At 41.1% G+C, this 23,927-nt stretch overlaps 1 protein-coding gene across 3 annotated transcripts in view; it reads right to left on the bottom strand.

The window, feature by feature from the left end:
* LOC127658317 (small conductance calcium-activated potassium channel protein 3-like) overlaps window positions 1–20,593 on the bottom strand; it is a 145,140-nt gene extending 124,547 nt beyond the window's left edge. For 2 of the 3 annotated variants that reach the window (XM_052147543.1, XM_052147544.1), the window contains exons 1-2: window positions 20,121–20,593; window positions 18,334–19,398 (exon numbers count right to left, since the gene is read on the bottom strand). In XM_052147543.1, the coding sequence (XP_052003503.1) occupies window positions 18,334–19,353 (1,020 nt within the window). In that variant the 5' untranslated portion in view covers window positions 19,354–19,398; window positions 20,121–20,593. Of the gene's footprint in view, window positions 1–18,333; window positions 19,399–20,120 lie in introns of those variants that run through there. The other variant, XM_052147545.1, reaches the window with a different exon arrangement.
* Window positions 20,594–23,927: the final 3,334 nt, after the last annotated feature.

Genomic DNA, 23,927 nt, shown 5'->3' with positions numbered 1-23,927 from the left:
GGCTAAATAAGTATCCACGTTTCCATTTAACGTTAATGGTAAGTATCCGTCTAAAAATACAGGTAAAATGTGCTTTATATTATTTTATGTTTTAATCACATATGTATAGGCTGCAGTGTTGCGTTCACAATGAACTGATCTGTTGAAATAAAGTGAACTGAACGCAAAGCACCTCCTGAGCTGAGATGTCTGAGGTAATTTGCAGCACTTTTAGATGATACTGTTCTTGCAAAACAAAAACAAAAAATTCAGAAGACAGAAACAAAGAAAGAGTGAGAACTTTTTACATGCGCGTGTTCCACGAGAGTGCTCGCCTCAAACAGCGTGTCATACATGCACATAGACGGCTGTCATCTGTTCTTAATAAAATAATAAAGTGTGTTTCTTCAAGCGTGTGTCCGTGTGTCTACGGGCAAATTATTTGTAATATTAATTTGATAATAATAATAGCCTAATAATAAAAATAATAATTTAATAAATTAATGGGAAAACAAGCCAAATATCGTCTAGACATCTTCAAAGGCATCAGCTATTGGCGATTACTCTGATCATCGTCGATCCCCGAGTCTGTCTGCACAACCCTAATGTGCATCTCTCTGTAAAAATTAACAAAATGTTCAGACAGTCACCATGTTGGTTTTTCCGACACATTCAGAATCATTACCGCTTTTGCCGGTTTCACTGTGGCTCGCTTCGTGCATGCGCTTGTAAAATTTGTATTTTAAAGGCTCATTATTTTGGTTTAGTTTTTCTCTGTAATGTGGAACAGTGTTAGCAATGTTACTTTCTCAGCCCTGGAACTCAAACCATTTTCTGATGCCCTCCAAAAGAAGCAGTGGCTTCTTCCTTGCTGAGCAGCCTTCCAGATTAAGTTGATATAGGACTTGTTTTACTGTTGATATAGATACTTGTCTAACTGTTTCCTCCAGCATCTTTGCAAGGTCCTTTGCTGTTGTTCAGGGATTGATTTGCACGTTTCGTGCCAATCTATGTTCATTTAAAGGAGACAGAATGTGTCTTCTTCCTGAGCAGTATGGTGGCTGCGTGGTCCCATGGTGTTTATACTTGCATACTATTGTTTGTACAGAGGAACGTGGTACTTTCAGGCATTTGGAAATTGCTCCCAAGGATGAACCAGACATGTGGAGGCCCACAATTTTTTTCTGAAGTCTTGGCTGATTTCTATTGATTTTCCCATGATGTCAAACAAAGAGACACTGAGTTTGAAGGTAAGCCTTAAAATACATCCACAGGTACACCTCCAATTCAGTAAACCACCTATCAGAAGTTAATGGACTAATTGCCTAAAGGCTTGACATCATTTCTGGAATTTTCCAAGCTGCTTAATGGCACATTTAACTTACTGTATGTAAACTTCTGACCCACTGGAATTGCAATATAGTCAATTAAATGTGAAACAATCTGTCTATAAACAATTTTTGGAAAAATGACTTGTGTTATGCACAAAGTAGATGTCCTAAATTACTTGCCAAAACTATAGTTTGCTAATATTGAATCTGTGGAGTGTTTAAAAAAAATAATTTTAATGACTTCAACTAAAGTGTATGTAAACTTCTGACTTCAACTGTATGAACAGAGGTTTACATGGAGACAAGAATGACTGCATCGTCACATCTCAGTAAAGAAAGGAGATTTTATTACCGTCTCTTCAATACAACAACACACAGCAACAAGTGAATGATTTACTTACACTTTTACTATAAATGCTGACTTAAGAAAATTATCAGACATTGGCATATAATTCTGCTGTACATCATGTTGTTGTGTGATAGTTTATAAGCTCATATCACTAACTCTGGTATTATAAACTTCTAGTTATTTACACTACAGTAAATGCCAGTGGAACTTTCTCACATTCACCAGAAATGCAGCCGCTGCTTACTTCCACGTTGCAAAATAAGGTGGATAGATAAACTTATCAAAGTCTGCATGCATGATTAGTGAATGCATTTGTCCTGAAATCAATGAAATTATTAACAATGATTAATCGATTATCGATTAATCATTAACTGGGTCCTGAAGCTAAATCAAGAAAACAACTGAACAAGTTAAGAGAAAAAATTTGATTTTAATGGATTGAAACAATTGAAAACAATTGTATTACATAGAGGGGGATCGAAGAGTAGAAATTCCTCATATGATCAGTCAAGTCAAATCGAAGCAAATTTGATTAAGTGGAGAATCCAGAAGAGAATCGGTATCTCCCATATCTCTGGACCCTGAGCAGTAATGCACCAAGAGAAAAGCCCTTTAATTGCTCTTAGGGGCGATCCTACACTAACAGGCTTCTATTGTGCTGTTTTATAATGGCCATAATGGTATACAATCAGCATTATTCATGTACAAACTTGACTCACTCATCCATTTTCCATCTCAAATAAAGAGATTTTATTTCAGCCTTTGATTTCATCTCTACTAACACTCCCCCCATTCACCGCCCACTACAATAACAGAGAGAGAGAGAGAGTTACATTGGCAACTGGCAGCAACAGAGATGAGCTCCTGATTTAACATAAATTTTTGCCAGACATTACATGTTTTTACAATTCAAACATTGTTTAAATAATTTGATACTACAATGAGAATACTAGAGACATAAGATAATTAAGGTAAGACCTCTAAAAAGACTAAGACCTTCCTAAAAATATCAACACATCAAGCTAACTGGTAGCTAAGCTAAGATTCAATGGCAGTTAAAACTTGTGTTGACATCATGGGCCAACCTAACCCTGAGGCATTTTTCAAAAATGTTATCTAGCAGAAGTTAAAACTAGTAAAGAAAAGAAGACAAAAGAGATGGTCTTAAGAGAGAACCCAGAGGTGCTTCTATCTGACTACAGTAGAGCAGAAGACAATAGAGTCTGCTGTAACCTGCTCTTCTTTCCTGAAAATCCATCATCAGCCTGGCACACCACTCTCTACTCTGCCATGACCTGTAGCAGAAAAGCGGACATCGGCAAAGGCAGACAACTCAATATGGAAGGCGAAAAAGAGATAAAGCTGACTGTGACCCTTTATCACAATGGTACAGTCATGGTTGAGTCCAGCCTTAATAGATTTCAGAAGCATTTCAGACACTCTTAAGATGGAGGTTCAGAAACTAAAGTCATTTCCTCAGGTGAAGAGTAGTGCACAATGTGTGCCCAGTGCTACATCATCCACCAGTACCGGCCCCTGCTCAAGCACGCCTCTAACACGAAACACACTGACACTCCTGTCTCTCCCAAGATTAAGACCCTGAGAGACAAAATCGCTGAACAGGAGCAGGATTACTTCCTTTTTAGAGCGGAAACTACCAGCAGCCTCTGCAGCAGGAGTTGAGGAGTGTGGAAGAGGAGGTGTTAAGAAGAGACCAGCACAGACAGGAGCTAAAGAGACAGCTGGAGGACATGAGAAACCAGCTACACAAGAATACTGCAAACTTCACAAACACAGCACAACATTAGCAGTTGCCAGCACACAAACTCACAGCATCTCCACCCCTACAACCCCTCAGGCTTCACTGAACCCCAAGAGGAAAGACAGCAGCAGCAGGCAGAGCCATCCACCTACCACAAAACCACCCAATAGTGAACAGAGGAGAAAGGACAACAATGTCACAACCACCTCGACCAGAGATGGCTGTTCCCAGGGAGGACTGTGAGGAAATTCTGGTGTTCCACCACCGGGTCCGCTCTGAAGCTGCTGAGAGAGGATGTATTAGGCGTGCCCTCTCACATCATACTGCACTCCTGGACAAACAACCTCAACCCCAGAATGGTGGATGTCGCTAAAGCTCTGACCGAAGTGGTGAAATCAACTTCCAGGATCTACCCCAGTGCTAAGGTCTTCATCTCTACTCTTCTCCCTCACAGACACATTCCACAAAATATAATTAATGCAATTAATACAGAGATAGCTAGTGTTTTTGCGGCAATGTAAAATGTGCACATTGCACACCATCAGCACATTACCATGAACATCTATATGACTGCCTGCACATTCATCGAGAAGGCATGAGACTATTTGCAAAATCCATCAAGGACGTGGCTCTGAGGAGCTCCCAGAGAACACGTCATGTCAGCAAGGAGAGGGTCACACAGCATCCCAGTCAGACAGTCAGACAGCTAAGCCGCTGTTGTGGCAAGTAGAAGTAGTTCAGACAACAGTGACCTCAGCCAGATAAAAAATCATCAAACCCTTAAAATGTACAAGTCACTACTAAGAAGGAAAAGAGCTGAGCAAAGCTCAACAAGATGAGGAGGCTGTCAATAAAAATTCCTTATGAGATTTTTTGAACAATTTATATAAACCAGAACAAGTCAAATTAATTCCCATCAGTAACCCAAAACTCTGGACAGAACATTTCGGAAACCTCTATTCACAAAATGAACCAAACCTTAGACAAAAGCATTTGACCTCCCAACTAAATAAACAGGAACACACAATAAAAGACCAATCAAACCATAAGGACACAGCTGGACTGATGTATGCCCATATCATTAAACTAACTGACTGAAAAGATGAAATCCCTCAAAAATAAAAGTCTTGTGGCTTGGATGGAATATATAATGAGATGATGAAACACAGAAGCCCAAAACTGAGAGATGATATTCTTAAATTATTTAATCTCTTATTAAAATCAGGACACTTTCCTGAGAATTGGAAGGAAAATCATATCACCCCAAGGGGACAAGTACAACCCAAATAACTACAGGGGCATTACAGTAAGCAGCAACCTCTGGAAACTATACTGTTGCATTAATAATAACATACAGTATTAGTGAATTTCATTCAAGAACACAATACACTAAATAAATGTCAAATTTGATTCATGCCCAAACAGAAAACAACTTATCATATATACTAAGGGCGCTCCGATCAATCGACCGCCGATCGTTATCGGCCGATAATCGCTTTAAATAGTTTGATCGGTGGTCTCTAAAAAGGCAGATCAGAAGAGCCGATCAGATCATTTTTCTACGCGCAGCTAAAATGGCTTCACTACATTCAGTGTTCTGGAAGTTCTACAAGGTATTGCCAAATCCCACGAGGCAGAAAGCAACAAAAACATTTCAACACCACCAACCTCATCAGACATATGAAGGTTAGTCACGTAAAGGAATATGAGCAGTTTTCAAAGCTAGCTAGCACTAAGGCAGAGAGAGAGCAGAACCGTTTAGCAGCTCAGGCGCCACTCACTCAGATGTCGGTAACAGAGAAATTGCAACAACATCAACCCTACAGCAATGACAGCAAGAAACAAAAAGAAATTTCAGCCAAAGTAATGTCCTATTTGGATTCATGCTACACTCTACCAGGGCGTAAATATTTAACTGATGTATGCCTGCTGCAGTTATACCAAACACTGTTTACACATGTCATCAGCCTTATGAAGGACAACATCACATCAATCAGTTTCACCAGTGACATTTGGAGTTCGAGTGTATGTCCCATGTCCATGGTGAGCCTAACTGGGCAGATTATTAATCAAAACTTCAAACTACAAAAAGTTGTTCTTCATTCTCAAGAGTTTTCCAGGTCATACATACACTGCGGAGTCTCTTGCTGCTGCATTCAGCAACATGTTGGGGCATGGGGAATCCAGAAGGAATAAGTGCACATTATTCTATGGGAAAATGCCAAGAACATGGTAAAGGCCATGAGGGATGCGGACCTACCCAGCCTGCCGTGCATGGCTCATACACTCCAGGTCATCGTTGCCAAGGAATTTTGTCACAACACAGCATCACTGATATAATAGCCTCTGGAAGACGCATCGTCTGTCATTTCAAAAACTCTCAGCTGGCCTACTCTCGACTTTAAAGTATTCAGAAACAACTTGGCCAGCCTATCAAGAGGCTACAGCAAGATGTACCTACCAGGTGGAACAGTACTGCATATATGCTACAGAGTCTGCTGGAACAGAAATGTGCCCTGTGTGCTTATGGAGCTGACTATGACTTGCCTTCCATGTTCCCCAGCAGCCAGTGGAAATTGGTGGAAAATATGATTTCTCTACTCGCCCCATTTGAAGAGCTCACAAAACAGATCAGCTCATCAACCGCATCGGCTGCAGATGTTATACAATCCATCAGAGCTTTCACTCATCTTCTTGAGAAAACATCAGAGACTGACCATGGTGTAAAAACTTTGAAAGCCACTTTCTGGAAGTGGTCCAGAACAGATTCGGTGACATTGAATCTGAGCGCCTGTATACTATCGCTACAGTGCTCGATCCGAGGTGAGAACATTTCATTCACACATTCTTCACATTCCTGTGTGTGTTTGTGTTTGTGTCCTGCTGTGTCGCTGTTGGAGCGAATTAAAGAGCAGGCGAGAAAGAAGGCAAATGTGTATTGAAAACATTTAAATTCAAAATCGATATTAATTGAAAAATCTATATTTTTTAAAACTCTAGTATGGCTCCCCAATTCATATTGCAAGAATATCTAGCTTGGCCTAAATTATTGATAAAAGGAGCAACTGCTGAAATGAATACAGTGTTGTTGGACTATTCTTTTGTGTAGGCAGTAGGCTGGCTGGCATTTCCTTCAAATTGCTAAATGTACTGTAAAAATAAGCATTTGAAAGAGTTAATACTAAGACTGCAGCATAAAAAAGCAAATATGGAGTATGCTATGAGGCCAAGACTATGACTAATCAAAACAAACTACGAAATGCAATAAATAATAAACAATTTCTTATTCTCTATTTTATTTTTTCTTATAATTTCTCTATGCTGTTACATATTTCTTTTCTACAATGGAGCAACTGTAACTTAACAATATTTCCCCTCAGGGATCAATAACGTATTTCTGATTCAGATTTTTTTTTTATAAATTCATAAATGTTTTGTTTTTCTTATGAATTAAAAGGTATAAAGACAGATATTTCCCCGACACACTCAAGCCCCAGATACGTGGGCTGCTTTCTGATGTCCTGGCCATTGGACTGGAGCAGCAGAATGGTGAGGCGAATTTGGCAACGAGCGGCTACGAGCCCCCAGAGAAAATACCACGAGCTGGCTCCTTGCATGCTATGTATGCTGAGTTGTTGGATGAAGATGGGGAACATGGTGGCGGTGACATCAGCAGCTCAACAACATCACAGATGAACCTCTACCTATTGGAGCCAGTTATCCCACGGAGCAGACAGCCGTTTGTTTTTTGGCAGGATAATAAAAACCGTTTTCCCGCTCTCGCACAAGCTGCACGAGGCTTCTTCTGTGCACCATGCACAAGTGTAGATAGCGAGCGACTTTTTAGCACAGCAGGGAATATTGTAGATGAGACGAGGAACAAGCTGTCTGCCAAAAATGCAGAAATGCTTATATTTATAAAGATAAACATTGATGCTTAAGAAGTAAGGATTGGGAGATATGAATCTACTAATCTCTATCCCCCACAATTCTCTACCCCACTCTCCCTCTCTCTACTCCTCTCTAAAAGCCCACAAAAACTGCCTAAGCATTCCAGAACAAAAAGCGTCTACTCCAGAGTTTATCATCGACTCATGATGCAAAAGCCTTCATGATAGTGCAGCTGTGGTTCTGTTAGTGTCAGCTGCGTTTCTTGACATCCCAAGAGATGTGAACTTACAATGGGCCTGGCTTGTTAGGCCTGCCCTGAGAAGTGAGATAAAGTGTCATATAGATAGATACAGATATGGAGGTACAACTTTATTGCCTGTGATCCTTTATCTCCTAAATGCAGAGAAAAACTGACTTGAAACAATATTTTGGCTATAGCCTTTTTTGTTGCAGTTTTTATAGTCTAAAGTTGAAGTAAATTTTCTGTGTAATTTATTCCACAGGAAAGCTATATTATTTAAGCTCTAAGCTGTTCCCAATAACCAAGCATAGGCTGCTATGGTTTAAGTTGTGTCTCTAAGAGAATATCTCTAAGAGAGGAATAGTTTCTCCTGCCAAGAAGTTGGCAAGAAGTTGTCAGTGCATGATACTCTATCATCTCTTATTTTTAATACTTAACATACATTGTTGTTAAGAATAGTTAAATAAATAAATAATGCTACATGATAAATAGAAGCATTATAGAAATAGATAAATAGGCTTCAAATAGACCCCGTGAACGTTATCGGCCGATACTGCTTTCAGCAATCGGCCCCAAAAATCCTAATCGGAGCACCCTTAATATATACACACTCTAGGGTTGTGCTGATGGACGATATCATCGTCCATCGTGATGGCTGACCAACATCACGATGTAGAGCCACCATCGTGATGCCACGCCCCCTTTTGCGAGTCTTGCTAGTGTGACTCACTAATCCTAGTCTCTTCTATAGTTAACCTAAAAACTTTGCAGGGATTGCTCTGTAAATTAAATTGAGAATATAACTAATGCATATATGCTATTTTAAATACTGTAGTATATGCCAGAGACGTGACGTGTTAGTCTGTGAAAATACCGTGTCAGGCAGGCTACACAAACATTGATCTTGACATTGTTAGCTTCTTGTCTTTTTTTTACATGTCTTACACTGTACATTTAGACTAAAATATTTTATGTTGTAGGCTACAAGAAAATAGCCTTTATTAATTAATTATTAGTAGTTGTAGTGTCTCAGAAAATCTTGCTCATTGTCACTTTGTATATACACTGAAGCGGCAGTTTAAGATAAACCCAGACCAGCGAACGTCAAATAACTTTTGTCTGGTTAATACTTTTAAAGAAAAATTTCCTTGGCCATAAATCCATAATGTCAAATCAAATGAAAGAAACAAGGTGAATATGAATAACACACATTTATTAAAACATAGAAGAACAACAAATAAAGAACAAGAAAACGGGAACGACAGACCGAAACTCGGCATTAACATTTCACTTATAATTAGCAGCACAATTAACTTCAGCACAGGCTACAAAATAAATTATGTTATTGAAATAATGTAAAGTGGTCATATGAACTACACAAATGAACGTTTAAAAAATAATATGCAAAATCGAATAGCTCCGCAACGGATGGCGAAAAATGCGTATAGAAGTCTTTCACCATAGACCATGTTTAAATTTCGATGTTTCTGGCCAGAAATACCAACATATTCAATTTATCTGGTTTTAATAAGCTGCGGATTGGAGTAACTACACTACCCGCTGTGCTGAAGACCCGCTCTGATGGAGTACTGGTAGCACATATGCACAGATATTTCCGTGCTAATCTTGCCATGAACGGAAACCTTTTGTCGTTCGTTTTCCACCAAGTCAGCGGGTCCTCTTCCCCATCAATGGCCATTTCCTGCAGGTACATGGTCATTTCTGCCTCGACCTTTTGCTCATCAGTGAGTAAAATAACGAAATTATAGTTTTTAAGTGGAAAATAGTATTTATATAAAGAGATATGTTAAAATAAAAAGTGCACAACTCTTCTTAAGTGAAAGCTAAAAAAAAAAATGCTTCACGTGTCGTGCAACCTACTGATAAAGCGCCGACTAGTCATTAGTTGGGTTAGTAAAATAACGAAATTATAATTTTTCATATAATTTTTGAAAATTATATGAAATTATATAATCCCCCACCCCACCCCACCGACGATATCATCGTCCATCGTGATGTTTTACTGTCAACATCGTCAACTGCCAATTTAGGGGACATCGCCCAACCCTAACACACTCCCCTCGCTTATACAGAAATATATTCAGCAAACAAAACAAGGCAAAATATTTGGCTGCTTAATTGACTTTAAAAAGACCTGATTCTGATTGGCATAACAGACTCTTCCATATACTCATCTTGAGTAGAATAGGAGGAAACACATATGATATCATAAAAAGACATGTACAAAGACAATAAATGCTGTGTTATGATTAATGTCAAAAGAAACAATTATCTCAATCAGACCAAGGGAGTTCGTCAAGGCTGCAGCCTTAGCCCAACTCTATTTAATATTTCTATAAATTAATTTTCCACAACCCTTCAAAAGTCACCTTGCCCTGGACAGATCTTCTTTTTTCTCCACAATTTGGCATGCCCAATTCCCAGGTCCTCGTGGTGGTCTAGTGATTTGTGAGTGGCAGAGGACAAATCTCAGTTGCCTCCGCATCTGAGACCATCAATTTGCGCATCATATCACGTGGCTTGTTGAGCGCGTTACTGCGGAGACCTAGCATGTGTGGAGGTTTCACGGTATTCTCCGTGGCATCCATGCACAACACACCACGTGCCCCACCAAAAATAAATTAAGCTACTTCCACAGAATCAAGACTGATTATATATTGGCACCATATTTGCTTAATATTAAAGACTATTAACAAAGAAAGATACTGTCAAAGAACCACATTATAGTGACAACAAGGAGGTTAACCCAATGTGACTCTACCCACCCTAGCAACTGGGCCAACTGGAGTCACTCAGCACGACCTGGATTTGAACTTGCGACTCCAGGTGTGGTAGTCAGTGTCTTTGCTTGCTGAGCAACCCAGGCCCCTACCCTGGACTGATCTTAGATGGCAGAGAAATCAAATGCCTCCTTTATGCTGACGACCTCCTGCTGCTGTCACCTAATGAAGAGGGACTACACGAAAGCCTCTCGGTTTTAGAAAAATATAGCAGTGATTGGGCCCTACCAATAGACATGGAGATAAATAAAAAAATAAAAAATCCAAAGTCAAGATTTTTCTAAAGAAAAAAAAAATGCATTATGAACAATAAATATATTTGTACAAACGGTGAAACAATCCTTCATCATGCCGACTGCTTTAATTTTTGGGTCTTACAATCTCTGCTTCAGGACAATTTGATTTGTCAATAAAAGATCTGACTGACAAAGCCTGTAGAACTTATTATAGTATAAGAAAATAATTATTTAAATTCATGGCTGTGAAATCTGGGGCCCCAAATATAAATAAAATTATAAATCCTGGGATAAAAGCCCTGTTGGAATTTTCCACCTCGAATTCTGCAAAAACATCCTGGGAATTCACAGAAATGCTCAAAATCTGGGTTGTAATGCAGAACTGGGCCGGTTTCATTTGTCAGACACACCTCCAGATAACTACAAACACTGTGCCTTTAGGCACACAGAGCAGGACACTCAGAGGGTGACCCTCTGCACTATTTAGTGGAAAAATATAAACTAAATTCATCCATCCAGTTCAGACTGGCAAAACTGAAACAGACAGAACGAATCACCCAGGATACATTCATGATTGGATGCAAAAAGTCACAAAAGTACATAAATTAAGCTACTTCCACAGAATCAAGACTGATTATATATTAGCACCATATTTGCTCAATATTAAAGACTATTAACAAAGAAAGATACTGTCAAAGTATCGTGAGCACAGTCTGTCTGTAGAGATGGGCCGACACAGGCAGAGCTGGAGGCAGAGAGAGGACAGACTGTGTTCACACTGCACTGAAGCAGCCGTGGAGAACAAGCTGCACTTCCTCACTCACTGCAGTAAATATGAGACAATTAGAAACACTTACTTTACACAAATAGCTCATATTCTACCTGAATTCCGGGACATAATTATTGATTTAGACAAACTCTCGTGGGAGAGAAAGTAGAATGTATTCAGCTAGCAGCACAGTATGTGTTCACCTGTCATCATATGAGGGAGAGAGGCTGACCCCTCATCATATTAGAGCTCCATTAAACTATTTTAATTTCCTCTTTTCTTCCCTTTCTCATTGCTCTGTATTATACTTTGTCTTTATACTTTATACTTAATGTTTTTATTGTATATAAAAAAACTTGTAAAAAATGTTTATAATATGTTTATTACTCAATGTTTTGGCAAATTGTACATTGTATACGGTCATACCAATAAAGCTAAATTGAACTGAGAGAGAGAGAGAGAGAGAGCGAGAGAGAGATAGAGAGAGAGAGAGAGAGTTAAGGATAGAGTATGAGAAAGAAAGAGATCCAGACCAAGAATAATTATCAGGAGAGAAGAGGAAAGGAATCATCAGAGAAGATTCAGAGAGAGAGAGATGAAGAGAAAGAAGAGGGAAAAAAGTATGAGAGTGTGAAAAAGAGAAAGAAAGATACAAATTTGAAGGGTGAGACAGAGAGAAAAGAGATATAAAGCATAAGCAGAAAAGAAGGAGAGACAGAAAGAGAAAGCCATAGGGAAGAAAGACAGCTAAGAGATAGTAAAGTAGCGAATAAGAGACACTGAACAAGATTTCTATATATATATATATATATGCTATATCATAATCACCTGTAGAACAAGGACAACAAGCATATGCACAAAGTGCTTTCCAGAATGCATGCTGAGACAGATCTATTCAGAACTGTGCTAGATATAAGAAAACATCTCATAACACAAACATTGCTAACACAAACCCATTTGTGCACAAAGACACACACACACACACACACACACACACACACACACACACACACACACACACACACACACACACACACACACGACACCAAAGCAAAATTTCTTGATAATGAGCTCAACTCTGTTGCTTTATTACTCACACACACACACACATACACACATTCTGAGCATCTTCAATCTGTGGCTGCAGCTATTAGGCTGGAAAATATTTCGCCTTGACATGCTGTGCCAGTTAGCCTACATTCAATCCTCCAGCTCTTTTAAAGTAATAGCACAGGAATCAGTCATTTAGCAAATTTCTACACACGCTGATTTTGGCATTATAAAAAATTTTCAAGTTCAGTATGTAGGCTGGAGTGCAAGATACATCTGCTTTGATCATCAATCAAGCAACACTTGATTTTTGGCTCAAGAGCATGCTGTGTGGTTGTGTGTTCTCGCCTTCCCTTCTGAAGATCATGAGTTTGAACCTCACGCAGAGAAAAACTCAAGTTAATTATAAATATATAATTTTAGATAAACCCAACATGTATAAATCAATGCTTTTAGGAAAATTTTAAAACACTCACGTGACGCTATTTAAACTACACAACTTTTCAAAATTAATTCAATGTTACAGATTGAAGGGGCCTGGGAAGCTCAGCAAGCAAAGACACTGACTACCACACCTGGAGTCGCAAGTTCAAATCCAGGGCGTGCTGAGTGACTCCAGTCAGGCTTCCTAAGCAACCAATTGGCCCGGTTGCTATTGAGGGTAGAGTCACATTCAGTTAACCTCCTCGTGGTCACTATAATGTGGTTATAGCTCTCAGTGGGGCACTTGGTGAGTTGTGCATAGATGCCACAGGGAATAGAGTGAAGCCTCCACATGCGCTAGGTCTCTTTTCCAGGACTGATTTTTAGTCCCTGTCCAGCCCTGACTTACTCTCATGTTGTTCCAATCAAAACCCTTTTTTTTGTGAAACACTATAGCGAATGTTAGGTAAATAAGGCCAGGGAATACTTAGTTCCCCGTCTGTCGCTCACTTCGACGTTGTGTCAAAGAAGCGACACTAGGGGTCTCTCTTGAGAGCCTTTCGCATCTCTGATCTATGAGAAAAGGCTAATGAGAAATTGGCAGACAGAATTTGCATGTCCCGCCCCCGGACATACGGATATAAAGGGAGGGAAATGCGTCTGTTTCATTCAGAAATTTTCTTAGGAGCCGACTGGTTGTGTATGCCGTGAGCTGCGAGTCACACACTGTTCCTCCCATCTCTGAGCGATTGCTGTTGGATCTACGGCGCATATCAGCGGCTTTCTCCTTCTCTGCACGGCAGTGCAGCTTGCCCTAGACGCCGACAGCGCAGTTAAAAGAGTTATTTCTCTAAAAGAGTTATTTTCTCTAAAAGAGCATATACACAGCTGGCGTTGAACATCCTTTTCAGGACGCCTTTTTATAAAGATGCCCTTCCGCCCCTGTGTAGTTCCTAGATGCGGTAGAGTGCTCTCCACTCCTGACGGCCACAGGCGCTGTCTCGTGTGTCTGGGCAGCGATCACACTCAGGCAGCGTTTGTGGATTGCTCATGTTCCCATTGCGAGAACATGACCATGGCAAAGTTGCGGTCGCGGCTTTCCTTCCTCAGAAGGAACGCCACTTCAGCCGCCCCCTGCGTCGCTCCTTCTTCCCCCTCACGGCCAGCCGGCCTATCCTCTTGAGCCCCCTGAGCCGGATGAGCTCGCGGCTGCATTGGAGAGTGGTCCGGCGTCTGACGCGGATGATTCGACTGGGCTGCTGCTTTTGGGCCAGCACGGCCAGTCTGAGGCTGACGTGCAGATGTCCAACATGCTTGCCTGGGCCACCGTTAGGGTGGGGCTGGACTGGAACCCTCCGTCCTCCCCACAGCCTTCATGACTGTATGATTGGTTCCTCGGGTCTGCGCGCCACTCACAGCCACGCCCACACCCACATGCCATGCCCTGCATGCCATGGCCCTCCTGCAAGTCCACCAGGCCAAGGCTCTTAAAGATCTGCACTTGGGTAGTCCTGATCCCGACATGCTGCAGGAACTGCGCTCAGCGACCGGCCTTGCCCTGAGGGCCACGAAGGTCACAGCGCAGTCACTCGGGCAGGCGATGGCCACTCTTGTGGTTCAGGAACGACATCTGTGGCTGAACATGGTCGAGATGAGTGAAGTGGACAAAACAAGCCCTGCGGCACCTAAGAAACACACAGCTCTGCCTCAACCCGGGCCCAGCTCTCAGCACCAGCGACGAGCACCTCTCAGGAGGCGCACGCCCCCGTCTCACGAACCCCTTTGAGGACCCGGAAGGCTCCCAAGTGTTCCTAAGATGGATGACCCAGGTACCAAGATGTTTGATCCGGAGCTGGTAAGCAGACAAATCCATCCCCCGGTGCAGGAGGAGAATTTTCAGTTAAATTTACTTACTTTGCCGCACCCCCTTCGGGCTGCGGTACAAACATTCTCAATAAAAGAGCAATTCCCTTTGTCTCTGGATCACCTGGCCCGCAAATGCCGTTCTCACAGCACTCTGCCACCACACCTCAACAGTCTAGCACATGTCCCCCGGCTGGCCGGTTCTGACGAGTCTAGAGGACGCCTCCGTAGGACCTCCTCCTCAGTCACTAACCCGCCCCCCACCGGGTGTGCGGAGGGAGGTAAGTGCTTGGAGTCCTCTCTCAGCAACAGAGCCTGGGGACGCGTATTTGCCTCCCGACGCCGCATTACCTAGTCCGCCCCGCTGCGAAGCCCCGTCGGGTATGTCAAAAATAATTGTCCCCTTAGTACCCCTATGCAATTCAGTTTGCCAGCCCCGAGGCGTCCGCTTTACCACAGTACACGGCAAAGATGCCAAATCCCTACGCGTGGAAATCGCGACTCTCTTACTCAAGAACGCGATAGAGCCTGTCCCTCCAACCGAGATGAAGAAGGGTTTCTACAGCCCTTACTTCATCGTACCCAAGAAAGGCGGCGGCTTACGATCGATCTTGGACTTGCGAGTTTTCAACCGGGCTTTGCACAAACTCCCATTCAAAATGCTCATGTTAAGACACATTTTAACTTGCGTTCGGCATCTAGATTGGTTCGCAGCGGTAGACCTGAAAGACGCGTATTTCCACGTCTCAATATTGTCTCGATATCAGTACAAGGTCCTCCCCTTCGGCATGTCCCTGTCCCCTCGCGTCTTCACAAAGGTCACAGAGGCAGCCCTTACCCCACTTCATGAAGCAGGCATCCGCATTCTCAACTACCTCGACGACTGGCTCATTCTGGCCCACTACTGAGAGTTACTATGCGCCCACAGGGACCAGGTGCTCAGGCACCTCAGCCGTTTAGGGCTTCAGGTCAACTGGGATAAGAGCAAGCTCACCCTGGTTCAGAGCATCTCTTTTCTCGGCATGGAGTTGAACTCAGTCTCAATGTTAGCGCGCCTCACCAACGAGCATGCGCAGTCAGTGCTGAAATGCCTCACCGCGTTCAGGCCGGGCACGGCGGTCACCTTAAAACATTTCTAGAGGCTCCTGGGGCATATGGCATCCTCCGCGGCCTTTGTGCCGCTGGGGTTGATGCATATGAGACCGATTCAGCACTGGCTCCAGACTCGAGTCCGAGACCAGCATGGCGCCGCGGCACGCACCGTGTGTTCATCACCCCCGCCTGCCGCCAAACTTTCAAACCCTGGACCTCTACTTTCTATGGACAGGAGTCCCCTTGCAGCAGGTGTCCCGACACGTCCTGGTCACCACAGATGCCTCCAAATTGGGTTGGGGCACCGTGCGCAACGGGCACGCAGCCGCGGGCCGTTGGAAAGGGGCCCCGCTGCGCTGGCACATCAACTGCCTAGAGTTGTTGGCTGTACTTTTTGCCCTGCGGAGGTTTCTCCAGCTAATTCAGTGCAAACACATCTTGATCCGAACAGACAGCACCACCACGGTAGCTTACATAAATCGCCAAGGTGGCGTACGCTCCCTTCATATGTCACAATTGGTACCATGCTGTCAATTACAACAAATAATTTTGGAGTGTTCACCACACTTATTGTAAAGAACAAACAATGGAAATCTATGGGGCAATTCTGGAGGTTTTAAAAACAAATATGTGAGCTCATATTTTTGATAAAGCACTTGCATTTATTCTTCTTCACAAAAAGTTTTAAGTCCTTTAGTTGTGGGACTACTGTTCCAGGTGAGGGAACTTCTGTTTATGTATTACCATAGAACATTCATTAAATATAGGTTTCCAGAGATGGCATATTCACACAACAATGATCTCTAGCCACATCTAACAAACTCTTCCTTTGTTTCTCTTTTATGCATGAATTTATGTATTAAGATCTCCTGGTCAGCTGTCCTACAGACACCTGTTATGTCCTGTCAGTACATCTCTCTTCACAAGCTGTAGTGCTATTGACAGTAGCAGAATACTAACCTAGAATGCCTACTGCACATGTGTATGTCTACTAAGATAGACACAAACTATTTAAAACATGCATGATCACACACAGACACACATTCATCTTTACTGTCTTCTGATGCAAATAAAGGTAAAAAAATGCCATGGCACTTATCCATGGACTTTGTTTGTTTTGAGAGTTGATTTTCAAAGCACTTTTACTGGCTTTGCTTATGTAACACAATATTGTCTGGCATTATTTGTGTACCCAAATAACACAATGTCCTGAGATGGGTTCCTGCGATGCCAATTACAAGATCTTTAGATGCTCAGAGAAGGTACGTCTGAAATAGATTTTTTAAAAAGGTATAAACTTCTTTAAAATGACCACAAATGTTCTAGTTTAAAGGGCCTCTGTTTTCAGTCATATGACTTTCCTTCTTCTGTGAAACACAAAAGAAGTCAGAATGACAACCTCAGTCATCATTCACTTTCAATGTATGGAAAAATATGCAATGAAAGTAAATAGTGACAGAGGCTTACATTCAGTCTAACATCTCAATGAAAATCAAATTACTTTGGAATGGCATGAAGATGAGTAACGGATGACAGAATTGTAATTTTTGAGTAAACCAAGACCTTTAAGTGTCCAAGATTTATTTTTTCATTCACTTATGGTTTATAAACATCTTCACTGCATCTGTTTTTTAATGTCATAATGACTGATCGAAAATCTAACTTGCTTACTGTTTGTTTCTTTATATTACAGACTGCCATACATTGTGTATAGTATACAAGTGTAAATGTTGTTATTATAGGAACAATGTTGGAAGCACAAACAATATATTTCTCACTCAAACACACAGTAGGACCAGGAGGATGCTTGACCAGTGAAACAGTGGTTTCCAAAGTAAAAATATTTCTTCATATGTGAATATATTTTTAATTATAACTAAAGAGTTAAAGACACACCTATTGTGAGCACTGAGGCTGTTAATCAATTGCATATGCTTCTCCTGAAGCTATCAGTCTGCTTTATTTTAACACGTCCAACAAAGTGCACAAAAACAGCTCAGCAGCGACCGCCCACTCCAATGACACACTGTAAATGATGTAATCGAGTCAATCTTACTACGCTCTCAAACTATACATATATATATATATATTGGCATTTGTCTGAATATTTTGCAATAGAATTTAAATATTTTGATTCTACACTTTTACAAAACTACTTTAAATAAATTGTTTTATATGTTGCCATATTTTTAATTTTTTTTTATTATGTAATTCACAGTGCTTCGTGGTATTATGGTTGATAGATGTTAAATATACAGTCTTGCACCTTTGTCTTTTTTCTTCTGATTTTCAAATTTTAAAATGTAAATAAAATTATTATTTTTTTGTTTAGAATCAAAGTTTGTAATGTTCTGATTCATTTCTGAGCTAACTGCTGTCCTAGAACTCTTTTATGAACATTTTTCTGAAAACCCTATGGAAAAAATGAATGTGAAAAATATTTCCGAAAACCAAGACAGCTGAAAAAGTGGGCGACACTGTTGAGCTCTATTGATCTAATAAAGACATTCAAGTCCCTAGAACACAAAGTCCAGTAAACGTCTCACCTTATTGTAGACACCCCAGGACAGCTCGGTCTCAATCACCATGACAACAATGCCAAACATGCCGAATATGAGAGCATAATCACTAAGTCTCTTCCTCTTTTCAAACAACGCCCTCCTGTGGCCTAGTTTGTAGCCGATGTTCTGATTCTTCCGTTTAGCAGCTTTGGAAGCAGTCCTCCCCACCCCTCCCACAGCACCACCCCTCCTTCCATTAGTCCCACCCCCTGTGATGCCACCTATCCCCAACATGCCCCTACTTTCAGAAAGGGCGTGGTTCTGGTGGTAGATGGACATTTGATTGGCAGATGCATCAAGTTCATAAGCATGTACGTAAGGCGGATCCTCTTTAGAGGATATAATGATCTCTGGCGGGTTCTGGGATTGTGATTGGCTATGTTGAGAGGAGGGTGCGGCACTCTGGCCTGCACTCTGCCCACCCTCTTTGGTGTCGCTGCTGCTGTCAGACTCAATGAGGTTCCTGCGGGAGGCGCTGAGGCGGCTGAGTGGCTTCATCACTCCACCACTGTATTTGCACGAGCTCATGGCGATCTCTGTAAAGGGGTTACTGTCCCTCCTGTGTACCAGGGGACTGGCCTGCCTGTGCTTACATCCTCTCTCCCGTTCTCGTTCTCTCTCTGTAGAAGGTGAATGAGAGGAGTAGAACAGTGCGTTGTATACAGGCGAGGCCTCTCCGCTCAGGCTGTGTTGGCTACCGAGGCAGGAGGACAGTGGCGTGCTGGTGGGGTGGAGCGCATTGGGGATTGGCGTGGACAGCTGGGGAGTTGTGGACAAGGGTAACTTGGGCAGAGATGCTGGGGGAAGGTTGGGCGTAGTGGGTGAAGGAGTGCCATTGAGACGCTCCAGGCTGCTGTTGCCTCCTGTGTGATTAGAGTGGTTGGTTCCAGGGTAGTTGCCAGCATGGGAGGCATGTGAGATACCACTAAGAGGGAGGGGCGGACACTGCTCTTCATCTTCGCTCCCACTGAGAAGGGCCAGACTAAGAGAGGGACGGGGATCCATGGCAACCAGGCTCCAGCAGGTTTGTTTGTGCTCTGCTCCTCAACTCTGGAGTTAAGTTAGAGGGAGAGACGGACACAGAGAGAAGCAAATGAGAAATGAACAGAGAGAGACAGAAGGATGGTTTTATTTATAACTGATTACATTTTGCAGATGCTAGAGGAGACTGGATGAAGGATGGGGACTTCCCTTTTAATAATTGGGGAATAAAATGAAAGTGCTAGGTGACACATATTCATGCTTGAGAGTTAAAGTTTACAGGAAAGGTCATTTTAAGTGAAAAGGAGGAAAACTGATGAACCTCTGAACCATCCACAATCAATTTTTTCTCTAAACACACACACACACACACACACACACACTCTCTCTCTCTCTCTCTCTCTCTCTCTCTAGCTCAATCGCCTTGTTTCTTCCACCTTTCCTATCTGACTCCCCTTCTCTCATCTCTCTCTCCTTCCAGCAATATCTGTCACACAAATGCAACCAGGACCCTCTTTATTATTAAAAAACTTCTGCAATGGTCAAATCATTGTTGACCTGTGACAAATGCAAGTCTCAACATATTACCATCATTGCACTGTACTGTTGTAGGCATTTTATTGATTCAAATATGTCAAATGTCTATTTTATTCAAATGTGCATGAAAGGAACTGAGGGCATCCATTTTATAATAGCGCATTCAGAATAATTGAATAGCCACTCAATTATATTTTATTTCTTTCCCTACAACCTCTTATCTTTCCAGACTCCTCTTTCTCTCTGTCACTTACCTCACTTCTGTCAGTCCTTCTCCACGTTCATATGGTGATTTCAAAAGCGGTGGAAAAATATTCCTCCACACTTTTTCTTTTTCATGTTGTCACAATCATGCCATCATTTCTTATTCGCTTCGTTGCCGACAGCCTGTGACTCCAGATTGAAGGTTAACAGAAGTCAACGGATCCCTCTTTCTGTCAGCAACGCGTTTTTTACTAAATAAATATAAGACCCCAAAGTACGAAAACGACTGCTGCGTTTAACGAGTGAACAGTAGTCGAGAAAAAAAAGCGGGAATAAATTTCAGAAAGAAATTCAGATTTTCTCCGCTGTTTAATATTTTAGGGAATAAATCCACTCGTTGCGTTTATAACTTCGATAGACATTATTGGCCGAATTGAAACGAAAATTAGGCACCTGGATATGAGTACAGGTGAAAATTAACAGTGGCTAGATATTATGACTAGAGGTTGATGCATATCCTCCAGATCTTACTCTGACAGCACGTCTCTCATTCTCTCTCTTTCTCTCCCTCTCAACTTCTCATTTTGCTCCATCTCTCCGCCCCGGTCCCTCCTCTATGCTCCTCTCATTGGACACACATCACAAAACCAAGAAATAGGCTATGAGAAAATGTAATTAGTAAAACTCCTCTTCCTTCTTCCCTACACTGTTAACCCTTACTGTAGTTTATAGTGTAAATATCTGTAAAATGACCAGTAAATTATTATAATATAATAATACAGTATTTAACTGTAATATGCACTGCATCATGGGTTATTTTGGTGACTTCAATCATTAATAGCAGTAAATTACTTTTTATTAATAGAGAAACAAACTGTAACTAAATACAGCAAATTACTGTATATGTACTGTATATGATTGCAAAACCCACAACGTCTTTACCTGAGGGGTGTATGTCTATTTGTGTTCATACTTTTTTATTTTCTTTTTTTTTTTTTTATTTATATATCCCGGTAATTATTTGCATAGGCAGACTCCGTTTGATCTCGGACCATTTTTAGAGGAAAAATGTGTCATCAGTGTCTGGTTTCAGCTCAGTTTATAATGGATGACACACAGAGACAACTGCAGGTAAGTTAAACGATGAAACTTGCCTCAATGATATTCAAAATTCTAACATTTGGTATTGGTAATAAGATAAAACTGTATATTTGTAACGATAATTGTAATCTTCTTGGCTTTGCCTCTCTCTCTCTCTAGGCCTCCCTCCACTGCCAACGGTGGGAAACAAACTTTAACTCAGGTACAAACAGTGGCGTTGCGAGGGGGTCTTCGGGGGCTTAAGCCCCTGATGTACTTTCAATGGCCCATGATCTTTTTGGGGAAAGAAGAAGCGATTTGCCAAAAAGTATGGAAAAATCTGAGAGACAAGTTTGTCAAAACCAAGACAAAAGTCCATGGAAGAAGCGGTGACCCTGGCTGATGCAAGAACATTTCACCAATTTTAAAAGAACTTGGATGGCTGTGCTAGTTTGTAAAGCACCAGGAAACAGAATCGAGTATGGAAGTTGAAAAACATTTTGGTTTAATAACATTTCAGTTAGCCAGAATATAGTCTGACCTTCCTGGTGGGTCTTGGAACATAGAATAGATATATAGTATATATATAGCGAACTATCCCTTTCATGTTTTACTATATAGAATTACTGTATGTCATGCTGCAATAATACAAAATAATAATAAAACAAACTAGTGTTTTCTTTACTATTAATAATAAATTGTATATAATAATAAAATATAAAGAAATAATAAGTATGGCATTTTTACAGTTATTTACTGTACAATTTATATTTTACAGTAATATACCTCAGCTACCAATTACAGTAGTCAGAAAATTACATTACACAACAATTGCAGTAGCTTACTGTTACAAGCTTTTTAGAGTAACAAGCTGGCAACAGTGTTGCCAGTATGTTACTATTGAAAAAACACTGTACGGTCTAACAGTGTAGAATAAAGAATTTTCAATAAAACTTAACAGCAACTATTATAAAATATTAAACAATTTGAACATAACTTGTGATATAACAATTCTGATTCTAAAAATCATATATGCCTAATACAATTAAATGATATTAATAACAGTTACTTTATAAGTTTACCATTATAACCGAAAGACTTAGCTACACCAAGTCATACACTGTCACTGCTGTAAAATCAAAATAAATGAATATGGGATCTAATTCAAACTGGGATTTATTTATTGACATAGCAGTTGGGGCGAATACCAAGTTACCAGCAACTACAGCAGACCTAACTGTAGTTACTAAGGCATGGTGAATTTTAATATAAAAATGAACTATGGTGAATTCTAGCGCACCCTCACATGAACACTTGATTTTAAGTGCTTCATTCAGACCAAACACATTCTTGCACTAAAATTGTTTTACTAGACGCAGCGAAAGTAACGGCATGCTGGTGTCTCAGGTTGACTTTTCCGTGCTTACTAAAATGCCAAACACTGCCTCCAGTAACCTAAGCAGTGTTGCTGGCCATATACACATGTGAGCTCCATATCCCAGCTGTTATTTGCTGTACAGGTTGTAATATAGTTCAGAGGAATGCATATTTTGTAAATTGTATCCCCCATACCAAACCTAAACCTATCCATCAGTGGAGTAACTATGTAATTTTAGAGGAAAAATTGCAACATCCAAATTGCGCTTTTCACTGATTACGTACGATAACTTCCTATTCTCAATGCAGCAACATAAACCATGTCTATCACGCTGCTGGAGCCAAAGCAAAAATGTCTGAAAGGAGATGTAATTTGTTGCTGAGTCAGCAAAAGAGATGCATAAACATGCATCAGCCAGAACAAGTCAAAGGCCCAGCAACAGGTGGCAAAAGGCACAGCTGCTTATTCCCTCAAAAGTTAACCTAACTACCCCTTTGTTTCCAGAATCAACACCTGTTACCAGAACCCACACAGCTGGCCATAACAGTCTAAAAGGCAATCCTAAACCTGACAAGTTTGTTCTGCTTCAGAATCTTAAAGTGAGCACTTCACGAATGTTGACATCCGCTTTTTATGATGAGCGCAGAAGAAAAGTGAGCTACAAATGCCTATCCAGCAGAAGAAGAATGCACATGATGCTGACCCTTTCTAATTCACTGCATTGAGTAGGCTAGATTTAAAAAAAAAACTAAAAACATAGGAATAAAGGGAAATGAGATGGCTTAAAATGGTTTCCAGGTGACAGTAGCTCATCTCTTGCTATCTCATAGCAACAGTGTGCTCTCCATCATGTCATTAAGTTCTGGCTCTGGTAATTACCACGTTAAACCCAACATTTCACACTTGAGAACCGGCTGTAGCAGGATGACGCTCCATCAGTGTGGACAAAGATTATTTAATTTGACAGGTATGAAAAAATTTAATATTTATGTCACCTGGAGATGATTTCCCCGGATTTAGGGAATATTGCACAAGCCATATGTTACCCTGGTGACATCACCGGCATCAAGCACAGTCATCATCCAGCATGGTAGTCATAGTGATGATGAGGGGTCGCACTTCAAGTGTATGTGTCCAGGCATATTTGCAGTCTCAGTATCTAGGGATCCGCAGTATTTGGATTAGTATTTGCAGTATCAGAATCCATTGCACAAGCTTATCCAAATGATATTAAACAATGGCACTGAATGAAAGTGGGAAGATCAAAGACGTTTTAAGGGGGAACAATGGATTAAAAAAAAAATAACACAAAAAGACATAATTTGAAAGGGAAAGAGTGATTAAGGAGAGTTAAAGCTCAGAGCAACAGAAAGCCAAAAGCCTCCCCACTCACCCCACT

Source organism: Xyrauchen texanus, chromosome 17 (genome assembly GCF_025860055.1).
Source record: "Xyrauchen texanus isolate HMW12.3.18 chromosome 17, RBS_HiC_50CHRs, whole genome shotgun sequence".
Taxonomy (NCBI): domain Eukaryota; kingdom Metazoa; phylum Chordata; class Actinopteri; order Cypriniformes; family Catostomidae; genus Xyrauchen; species Xyrauchen texanus.
The sequence above is the reverse complement of the archived record's forward strand: the minus strand, read 5'-3'. Positions and strand labels throughout refer to the sequence as shown.